This window comes from Amia ocellicauda, chromosome 11 (genome assembly GCF_036373705.1).
Source record: "Amia ocellicauda isolate fAmiCal2 chromosome 11, fAmiCal2.hap1, whole genome shotgun sequence".
NCBI lineage: Eukaryota > Metazoa > Chordata > Actinopteri > Amiiformes > Amiidae > Amia > Amia ocellicauda.
In genome coordinates, this window is record NC_089860.1 from 21,393,826 (window position 1) to 21,405,641 (window position 11,816).

At 35.9% G+C, this 11,816-nt stretch overlaps 1 protein-coding gene across 1 annotated transcript; it reads right to left on the reverse strand.

The window, feature by feature from the left end:
• Positions 1 to 174: 174 nt before the first annotated feature.
• On the reverse strand, positions 175 to 7,674 carry vdac1 (voltage-dependent anion channel 1). The gene is made up of 9 exons (XM_066716899.1): positions 7,583 to 7,674; positions 5,369 to 5,438; positions 5,004 to 5,053; positions 3,595 to 3,747; positions 3,441 to 3,493; positions 2,596 to 2,823; positions 1,775 to 1,925; positions 1,581 to 1,638; positions 175 to 1,288 (listed from the first exon to the last, which is right to left on the reverse strand). Exons 2-9 carry the CDS (start codon positions 5,433 to 5,435, stop codon positions 1,197 to 1,199), a joined length of 852 nt encoding a protein of 283 aa, XP_066572996.1. The 5' UTR covers positions 5,436 to 5,438; positions 7,583 to 7,674; the 3' UTR covers positions 175 to 1,196.
• Between the last annotated feature and the right edge of the window lie 4,142 nt (positions 7,675 to 11,816).

Genomic DNA, 11,816 nt, shown 5'->3' on the forward strand with positions numbered 1-11,816 from the left:
ATAATGATAGTGAGAGTTCCAAGACAATAGCTAACAACTTTTGTGAGTTTTCTCTTTATTAATTTGTTAGTTTCTATCTTTTCAATTTATTTCAAAATTCTATATCACGCTTGTATTTGCTTTTATGCATTAAAGTGGTTAATTAACCAATTAAAAACAGCGACACAGAATCAGTAAAGATAAAGATATTAATTTAATTTTAGGGTATAACAGTACTGTCAAGTACGATGGGTTTTGGACCTAGTTTAACATCATAATTGGAAGACTACATTTCCTATTAAAATGCACCAATTTTAAGGATCAAAAGCATGTGTTGCTTTCAAGACTGGTTGTGTACAGGGGTGCAGTAAGGATTCTTCCATTCATATGGCTCACTAAACAGATTATAGTCTTAATTTACAGGCAGGGGGAAGAAGACATGAACATCCTTGAAATGTTGCTGTAAACTTATATGTGACAACAGAAAATATTCCCACTAAAATTATAGCACACACAAACACAAGTGGATCATATGCATTACAAGTATACAACAGTTTAGTGCCTTTTTTAACTACAGTTGCATAAGTGAAGGACAACTAAACCTACCCACACCGCTTAAGTTGAATCAGACATTTCCCTTAATTTATTTGACTTAGAGTTATTTGACTTAGAAAATTCACTACAGTAATGTTCAAAAACAGGCAAGAAACAATTGTGCAGCACCAATTGGCAGCATAGGTGATACAAGAGATGCATGTACAATAACCCCACCCAGTGGAATAAGCATGCAGGTTTTTGTTTCCCCAAAACCACTTAAATAATTCAACCAAGCTTATTGCCTTTACAAAAAAAAAAAAAAAACTGAAGAAATATTATATATATGCTCAAAGGACTAAAAATGCAGTAGTGGAATGACAATGATTTATAACAGAAATCTTATGACATTGTAAATTAATCTGAATTTTGTGCAAACTATCATCTACTGACTACCATCAAGTATTATATTTTATCTTTTTATTTTGTTTCCACAATTTGGCCCAGGAATGCAATACATTTTAGGTTCAGTTGTCCTCTAAGAATTGCAGATCATCAGTAGCATGATTGACAGTACAATAATACTTTTTTCCCACATGGTACACATACAAGGTAAACACCAGGTTGTGAGGGTAGCTATTCATGAACATATTTGGAAGTTCAGGATTGTGCAGCTCAGTGTTCTACGCTTCAAACTCCAGTCCTAGACCCAGTTTATGACCACCAGCATTGATGTTTTTACCGTCCAGCAGAGCTGACAGTGTCAGTTTAATGCCTGGAGAGAGAGAGAGCAAGAAAAAGAGAATTGTGAAGAGGAGTGATGCTCATTAGTAAATCCAGGGTCCAATCTGTATTATCTTAAATATGATCAGATTTAAAACACGTCAAGGAAAAAATGCAATGCTTATTTTTGGCCATATGATGGTTGTTCAAATGATACTAATTTCAAGCTTACATAAATTATTCAAATAAAAGCAGAACATTGAAATGTTATGTCAATATAATTCAGATTTCCAATCTAATGAAGAAAACTGCTATTTTGTTGTGACACTTTCAAAAATACCCACCTGGCTTTAGGGTTTGGGTGTATCCTAATCCAATTAGGCTTGAATTGTTCACTTTGGCCTGAAAGCAAAGATTTAAAATCAATTAAGCACAAACATAAGAGCACAGAGTACAATTAGTGCAGCTATGAGATTATTGTTGATGGAAAATCATGTCTCAATCAATCAAGTAGAATGAAAAAGACTGCTGTACATACGGAGAACGACGCATCTGCATCAATCTGATATTTCGCTGCAATTCCAAAGCGGGTGTTGCTATTTCCAGCTGTCCAGGCTAGATTGACAGCTGTTTCCAGTTTGTCATTCACCTTCTGATAAATGGAGCCCCCAAACTCTGTCCCATCGTTCCTGCAAGGAGAAAATGTCACTCTTCAGACATGGACAGCGCTCCTCACTGGACATCTACAACCAGACTTTAAATGAGGCATGGAAAACAACGATGCACTTTCTTTGCTAGTACCTCACCAGACGGATGTTATGCCTCAAAAGAATTTGCAACAGCTTGCTGCATTCAGCCAACAAGGTCATATATAACATGTTTTGAATGGTTGAGGTAAGGACATTACTGCATGGCTGTCTGGCGCATTAATACAGTGCGAGTCAATAGCATGAAATAACTTCCCGGCCAGGAACTTGAACGCAGTGCTCTGTAATTCTTTCAAAAACCCCATGGACCATGCATACATTTCAGAAGCTGCAACTTAATCCTCAGCACTAAAATTATACCAATTTTTCTGAGATGAGTGTGTTCCCTTTCAGGAGTTTCAAAACATTAACTCCACCACTTTATTTGAAGCAAAGTGCTTAAAAAGCAGGAGCCCATAACCGCGAGCTGTGATGCACAATAGAACCAAATCTGTCCATGCAAGGGAATACAAAATTAAATATTGTGTTGGAGTATTAGCTGGAGAAAATAAAAACATCTTTTTGTTTCACATTACAGTGTTTGCAGCCTTAAAAAAAAAAAAAAATTACAAAAGAGGCCTCACTTAATGTACAGTTGCACACTGTCACTTACACATTTGTGTGGAGCTGGAACTCATCCGTCTTGTATCCAACGGCAAAGTTGCTCTGAGTGACCCTTGATTTCCCAGTCTCGAAGGTCATCTGGTAGCCGGCCAGCCAGCCCTCATAGCCGAACACCATGGCTCCGCGTACGCAGGGCCCGGCAATGTCGAAGTCTACATCGCAGCCCAGATTGATGTGCTCTCTCTTGTAGCCAGTCTTAATCTTACCACTCTTTTTCCTATAGCAGAAAGAGAAAGCAACAAAAAAGGCTTTATATACATATATAACAGTCACAGTTCTACTCGTCACACAGATTAATATCAAACTGCAGAATACACTCATCGATTGGGGACAGAGCAGTTTCATAACAAAAACAGTCACCCCTCTTAGATTCTTCAGATCATTTTTAGATGGTGGTGACTGAGAACATCACACACCTGTTGGTATCAGCATGGATGACTCATTGAAAGGTTTGTGTGGGTGACATCCAGTTCTCATTGCAAACAATTTCAAAGACAACATATCTGTACTGAAATAAACTGTTATAATGAGGAATTATTTTTGGAAATACTTTTTTAATCGCATTGCTGAATCCAAGAGGAGAAATTGTGTTTTGTCCACCCAGGCACACTAAACCCATGCACACACAAACACAAATACAATTGGACCATTTACAATTAAACCATCCTGAAAGACTTTGCGCAAAGTAAGGTTTCAATTTTCCTAGGAATCGCATGTAAAATCTTTCAAGATTTACAATACGCCCAACCAGGTATCAGTGGCCTTCACGCCCAAAGCCCAGTGCAGTCCGTGTGACTGCAGCCTTCACGTCACACATTGTCACTGCTTGCTTACCCAGTGTTTGGTGAAAATGATGAGTCGAAAGTCAGCTTCAATCCTTTGGCAAGCTGAACAGAAAGGAAATCCAAGTTTGGCATGTGAAGGTTATACTTGTACCAATTTGAATCGTCACCATTTCGACCTCTCCCTCTGGTTTCATGAGCATTACCTGGTCTTCGATAGTGATCTCCGTCCCCAAGGTGTTGTCAGTGTTCCATTTCTCGGTGAAAGTCAAGCCGTGCTCCGCCCACTTATACTTGGTTTCCAGGCAGCCTGTCACTTTGCTGGTTTCAGTGTTCGCAGACCCTGAGCTGGTGAATTCCTGAAATCGTATTGAATACAAAATGATACTCACATTAGAGCATTAAGAACCCCTCACAAGCATGCCAAACTACACTGGGAAAGGGCTGGTCCTTTCCCGAAGAGGGTTTGGGTGAAGCCCACAAGGTGAGAGAAATGTTTTTACCCCTTCAGGCAGAGGATAATTTAGAATGTTGAGGTTTTCAGAATACTGAACACTTTATACTTAACTTTATGATACTTGTAAACTTCAGTGCTTGCTTTAACTATATCCATAAAACAGCATCATGTAGGGGAATGTAAGGTATGTTTATTAAATTGGACTTAAAACGTGTAATACAAATGGCGACCTTACATGTTGAGTACCAATATTATTCCTAAAACATTAACTAAGCACCTGCAGCACAATGATAAATACACTCTAAACCAAAATATGGGACCAACTGTATTTTTGCAAATCTTTTTTTTATATTTTCCCACTTCAAATGGTCTTTATTTTCTGGGCATTGTGGGGAAAAACTGTTTGCATTGCAAAAATGGTCTGATACAATCAGGCAACTTCTATAAAAAATAAAATAAAAAAGCCGAGACCGTAATATTTATACTGTGAACATTACACATTAAAAAAAAAAAAAAAAGCTTCCCAAATTAAGGGAATTGTCACTGTGTATTTGTGCAGTTGAATTGTTTCGCCGACAATTATCAAAAGCTCAGTGGCAGACAGATTAAGACCAAATGAAAGAATTATATTATTAAACACTGCACCTTTACAAATAAAACTGCTCGCTTCCCGGTTTCCGACCTACAGTAACAGGGTCAACCTGATTAACTTCCTTGTTTCCAGGACAGGAACCTAAAGGGTTAAACATTGCAAATGAGCAACAGTACACTTCCTGTGGGATATCACAATTATTTCCAAGGCTCTTCAATTTAGATAGCATGTTTTTCACAGCTACGACTTGTTACTCTAGTATCCAGTCGCTAAATGGGGAACAGACAGGCGCTCAGCAGTAATCTGTTAGTGCATTAACAACGACTTTAGACAGGAACGTGCAGTCAAGAGCACACTTGATGCCGACTTGTTGTCACTCACTTGGCAATGCACTTGATTACTCATCACACTCTTCCCCCCCAGAACATTAAACCTTTAGAAAACACCAGGGTAGCAGGTTCTTGCTTACATAATGATTTTGAGAAAAAACAAATAATAATTAAATCTACAAACACCTTTCGGTACGTTTAAAACAGACTTAAAACATAGTCAAAACCCAAACATACCAGTCCATTTTCCGACTTTGTTTTTAAATCCAACTTTATAAGACCAAAACCTGAAAAAAACAGAAATAAAAAAGTGAATTCAGAGATTAAATATTTCACCAGAAACTCCATTGTAAACATGTATTTTTTTTCGCTTTGATAAAACAGATTTTTTTAAATTAAATATCCATTGGTAGAAATCCTTGAAAAATTATTTGTATGGTAAAATAAATTAAAATGTGTAGCCTATAACATTGCATAGCTTTATTTTTAAAATCACAATTAAAATCTATCAAGTTATCTGCAATGTTACTAGAGCACAGCTTATTACACTAGATTCAAAGAGCAACTAGAAGATTGGAACTGAAATGAGGAACAGTTATTACCATATCCCTTGGTGAACACATCTCGGGCAGACTTGCCAAGGTCAACATAAGTTGGTGGAATTGCCATTTTCTGTAAAACATGGGATACAGGGACAACAATTAATTCATAAAGCACAAATAATATTCCAATTCTTTACTCTGAACTGTGATATCATTTTGGCAGGATGAATCCATGATATACTGATACAGTTACAGATTACAGCTTCATTAAGACATGCATTTGCTTCTTGTACTTCTCTGGCTGTATAGGAAATAGCCACCAAGAACACTGTCAAGCCCAGTTTACAGTACATTTACTGACACTAATACAACACAAGACAAAGCTGCTAAGTGGAGTGAAAGTAGGGCATGCTAGCACACCTATAATTAAATTGAGAAAACTAGCCTTCTCTAGACATTTTAAATAACTTACTTAAATGTATTTCAGTTTGTTTTCTGTACTCTTACCAGCTTATGTAACTTTTTTTTTTTCGATTTTAGTAGTGGTAACCCCACTAAAATGAAATTCACAGTATGTTCACAGTCTACAGGCAGCTGAATCTACAACTGCAGGTCAGTCTGGACAGGGATCTCACAATTAAATGGTTTTAGCAGATTAATTCTGTACATTATAAAGCAAAAACACATTACATCTATGCCATTCACGAGCTACAATGATGGACTATGCTTTACACACAGCGGCCGTGGCTCGGCCTGGGTCACAGCGTTGGAAACATAGCTCCACACAGCATTTCAGCTTGGTATTCAATATCACGCTGACAAAGCTTTGTGGGAGGGAAATTTTGAATGTCATCATGATGTTCAACTGATAGGCAAAAATCTCATTACCCCTCTCTCTCTGTTAAAGACAGCCAGGCAAAAACCTATACAAAATGAATTAATGCAAAGATATGGATGTTTTGATGTTTTGGTTATTCCCACTTCATCATCATGTCGTTTTCTTCAAGGAAACCTAACATCCCCAGGGGAACACAACCACAGGCATGAGCGCTAGAGAACACGCTGACAGCCAGAAATATAACCCAGTTATACGTCTGTCTCTTTCAAACAGACAGACTACATGCAGGACCCTGTCCCTAACCTTTACAAGAGAGATTCTGTGCATCATGTATAAAACACACGCACTAATAAAACTCACTTGAAATATGATGGGTAATGCCACTGAGAGGATGTCACAATCCAGTACATTTCTGCACCATGATCACAGCACACGAATCAATACACTATCACTGTGACTGATGCATATGGGCATTGGTGCTGGGGGCTAAACCACACTGTATGAAAACCCATTAAGTACTCAATTAATGATCTCATTCAGGACGATTTCAAAACGCCTGGAAGAGGACAGCAGGGAAACGCACCGCATTCAAAAGGTAGACACAATCACAGTGCTTTAATGATTCATATCCAGCCCCAGCACGTCTGCGCAGATGCAGCTGAGCACCATCTCTTCAATGGTGAATAGAGGTCACCTGCCGTTTTAACCTTGCAAAACACCTTCCAACACGGCTGCCTTTGGAGATGACGACCACTGAATAGTCCTGTTAAAAGCCTGTTTTCACAAATCCCTCCACTTCAGGGGCCTTGAGCACCAAAGGGTTGCGCATCACACTGTACAGACAGGTCCGCCGGCGAGCTGGTCATATTTGAATGTAAGCATGCATTTGCACAGAATGTCTGCATAGTGACACTTGAACAGGCCGACATTAAATACCCGGAAAACAACGTCCTGCCATAACGCCGGCGAATGCGGCTCATTCCACATCGCCATGCAAAACGTGGCCACGAAAGCACGCATATATGAAGAAGATGATGATGATGATGATGATGATACAAACAAAAATGTGACAGATTCTCGTTATTTCTCCGGCTGGAGCATTTAAACAACCACTCGCACGCCCTCCTCAATCACTCCGATCTAATCGCATGTTTTTGCACAGATTAAGGCGCTAAAATGATGCACATTTTCGCAATGGTGGCTGCTGACCACCCACCCGCTCAGGGGAATTATCTGAGCATTATAACTATGCCGAGGCCTTGCACGCACAGCCGAGCTCATTAACTGCATTGCAGCATCAGCATCTTGCGAGAAAACGCGTCTGATTCGGCACCAATACAATACACGCGTTTCTACTGTCTGAAGGTCGATGTCCACCGGTTCGCTAACGTACGGATAGGCTACAAATGGACCCTGTGTATTAGATTTCAACATACCTTTGCTAGTGCCGTGTGATCCTACTAGTAAAGCACCCTGTCAACCGAGCACCGGGAGGAGAAGAGGAGGGCTTTTGCGTTTACGTACAATCACGTAAACGTGCGCGTCAGCAGACACACCCCTTGCCGTAATCTGTGCAGGCAGCCATGTCTTTGTACGGAGATGTTGTGTAACACCTCCAAGACATTTCATTAACACCCTACAGTTCATCTCGTTAGGGAGATGTGAGGAACGTATTTCGTTTTTTTTTTAATAGTTTCTCTTCATTATGTTTTAGTACAGTGGTAGAAATCTATAACAATAGGACAATTACTGTTATTTTCTGGGAAATAACACATATTCCCTGACAACAATAATAGGCTCAAGTAACTGAAAAGATTTTGTCTGCAAAAGTGTGACAGTATTTTTTTGCAGGGTGTATCACTGGATCTGTCTTATATTTATGGTAGTATGTAGGTTAATATGAGTCATATTTGTAATCAATGTAGTAGTAGTACAATTTAGTTTAGGGGTAGTATCAGTATACCAAATTAGCCAAATTATAAGAGGTGTTGTATTACAGCAGGTATGTTCATTATAGTATGGAAGTTACTATAAGTATATGTAAATAGTGTCAAACAAGGGAAATAGCCCCAACAGTAATTGGGCTGTTTTTACATCATAACCCTTTTATAATAACCATACATAATACATATTCAGTCAGAATGTATGTAAAAGCTGCTGTCACTTGCAGACAGAGTATCTTCAGATTCTTTAAATTCTAGTTATTTCCATTATAAATAATACATATAATGACATACTTAAAAACATTAAAAACACAATTGTTTCCTGAGACATATTGGTTCAAAGCTTATGTTATCGATGTTTTAAGACATTAAGCATGATGTCAAAGTTGATTTGTTTGTGTGGGTCTCCTACATACATAAAATGAATATCATTTTTTAAAATGTTCAAATTCTTAACATATAAGCACTCATTGGAACATCATCATATTGTAAGATAATGAAATATAAAACTATATACAAATCTCACAGTGCTTGAAACTGTACCAGTTTTAGTAACTCTTCAATTATTGACTGCTGTCGTTATGATGTGGACATCATACTTGTTGTCATTCTCATTCTCATTTTTTTCATATTTCCTCTCTACTTTTCTTTATTGTAATGTTGCCACACTGTTATCTAGTAAGCTGAGAAGGAATTGGACAATGTTGGAGGAGTACTATATAAATCTAAATTGTCACTGTCAATTTCAGAGGATACATTACAATTTTACTTAAAAAAACAAGGAAATGTCAGGAACAACTGGTGTGTTTTTAACAAATTTCATATAACAGTATTTACACCACTTTCACCAGCCAGAATTCTCCTCCAAATTCCTCATGATGTGTTTTAGATGTTATAAATTGTAGTATTTTATTTTTCTAGCAGTTCAGATGATATAAAGATATACAACTGGTTTTGCCATTTGTTGTTAACTGAAACTTGTTTTCATAGAATTGCAGGGATGTGGTGAAGTGTGTACCTGGAGGTAAGCCAAACCCATTGACTTCCTTTGATATAGTACAACATCTTATGTAGGCCTAAGAAAAATTGTCTCAGTTAAAATGTTTTAGAGATGTTTGGCAAAACCTTTTTAAACTGGTTTGAATACATAATGAAATACAGAAGTCTCATGTAAAAAGTGTGTGACATACAACCAAGAAAGACTACAAGGAAGCACAAGGAAAAGTAAGTTAATTCTCTTCTCTATCTACTATGAGCTGATCACTGGGAGAAAGAATGAATGCTTTGCACTGAACTGAACAAACCACAAGATGGTGCTAGAAGTAGAATTATTCCCTTAAATTAAACAGCATTTGAGTATATTCACCAAGTCTGAAAATTAAAAAGTTATTTATTTAAAATTATATTATTTTGATATGTGCATTACTATTTCTACATAGTTAACTTGATATCAGTCTTAGTTCATAATAGAACAACAGTTTTATATTTTAGATAAATAACTTTTCAGGACTTAAATTACTTCCTTTGGAGAAGAATATATTTTTACAGTAATTTTAAGTGGCTGTGAAAAACTGCAATATATTAAGACTAAATCAGCTTGAATTAAGTCAAATGCTCATATAAAAATGTACATTATATACATGAATGGTTGTTTATATTGATAAAAAGATTTGGTTGAAAATAATGTTTATTTTTTAATCAATTGAGCAAGTGCTGCATTACCCAATGTGTGTGTCTTTCATTTTGGAAATTAATAAATACTTATTGGAACCTTGACTCTTAATATTAGAAGGTCTCTGTAGCAGTATATTGTTTTGTTGGTTTGATTCTGTGTGTGTGTGTGTGTGTTTATTCAGGGCTACCACATTGCATTACAAATAGAAAACATAGTTCTAAATAGGAATTTGTAAAATATTTACCCAAAATGGAAGTGAATTAATTGTTTTATTATTTTTATAACCGTGAAAGGTTCTATATTTTGCCCTAAGACATCTTATTATATGATTGATGTGCAATAATTAATTACAGTTAAATCAAAAACATATTTTAAAATTCACATCATATGTAGTATTTAATAATTTTACATTTTAGCACTAGAAAACTGGATGATCTTAAATTGCTAGCTGTAAGACAACATGGGAATATAATTGTGGATCAGCTAGAGATAAAAGTGTTTTAAAAGTTGAATTTCTTTGTTATTATTGCTTTATTGAAATATTCAGACATATTCAGTTTTATTGAATACTATTGGTTATTCGATTAATGCTGACACTTATTTAAAACCTGTTTAAATCTTATAATCTTATTACTGAACATCTCCAATTACATTAATATTAAATAAATATTAGGTATGCATCAATTTATATCATATCCCAGTCATATCTAAATAATCATTATATGATAAGAAATGATAAGTCATTACCACCACACTGACAAAGCCTATTATGTAAAATACATAATTATGGACAGCATCAATTAAATATTAAAAACAATAAATAGTATTATAAGTAAAATAATATACCCATATATTATGCTTAAAAATAAATGTACTGGTTGGTGTTTTTTATTTTGTATTGCTTGAATGTTGTTTCATGTTGCAGTAGCAGTAGTAGTAGTTAGTTACTTACTTTAGATAGATAGATATATATAGACAGACCATGGAATGTATTTTAAGAAAAAAAAAAGTGAGGCTTGGAAATAAACATTTCTAAAAGGCTATCGTAATACATGCTGCATGCATTTATACATCTGGCAGAATGATTTGCCAAAGAAACTGGGAACAAGCGACAATAAATTAATAATAATATCTCTATTTATTACCAGTGTAAATTATTTATCAAAAGTTTGAAAGCTGATTTATTCATTTAAACTCGATTCTGTGCCTTGTTGTTTTGGTGTGCACTGAAAATGTATCTCCTTTCCTGTGATCCATTCTCCAGTATGTAAGTAGAAATAAAAGACCATTTGCACTTCTAAGTTTGCCAGTTAGTGACATGCAATTTTGCTTTCCTTATAAATATTAATAGAGTGAATTGACAGTAAAATAATGATAGTCTCAGAACATTGACAGTATTTTTAGAATTTACTTCTGTATATTTATTGTGGACCTTAAAGGGCGTAATTGCAACTACAGATTTGGTTTTTATTCAAAGCTCCTTTTATGCAGTTTATTATTATATCAGATCAAAACATACTATGCATTGCTTTTTGGCCTGATGAATGTTTTACAGGACCAAAAGTTGATCTGACTTTCCTTTACCTCCATGTCATTTATTCAAAATACTGACTAATATATGAAGATTTCAAACACTGGTTCATGCATTTTTCAATTACATGTATTTTTCATGTTTGTGTATATATGGCACACGATGTTGACTCAATAGACCCCATTGTATTTCCACACGTTTGCATTATAAAAGCAACTTAAAATAATCAAATGTTAGACATGTTATTAACATTCATGTTCCAAATTGAAAATGATTACCGTGTATTAACTTTAATGAGGAATGAAATGATTGAGGTACATTTTAATGACATCAGTTAAGATTTAGTGTAATAGATGAGCTCAGAAATATGTTAGTGGGAGGCATTTCCTTTTAGAAAGTACTGAGCTTCTCATTAAAGCTCAAGAATCGATTTATTATCATTTGAGACAAAGCATTAATATTTCTTACGTCATTGAGTAAACAACTGTATTTTCGTAGCCTGTAGAGGTCCCACTGCAGAT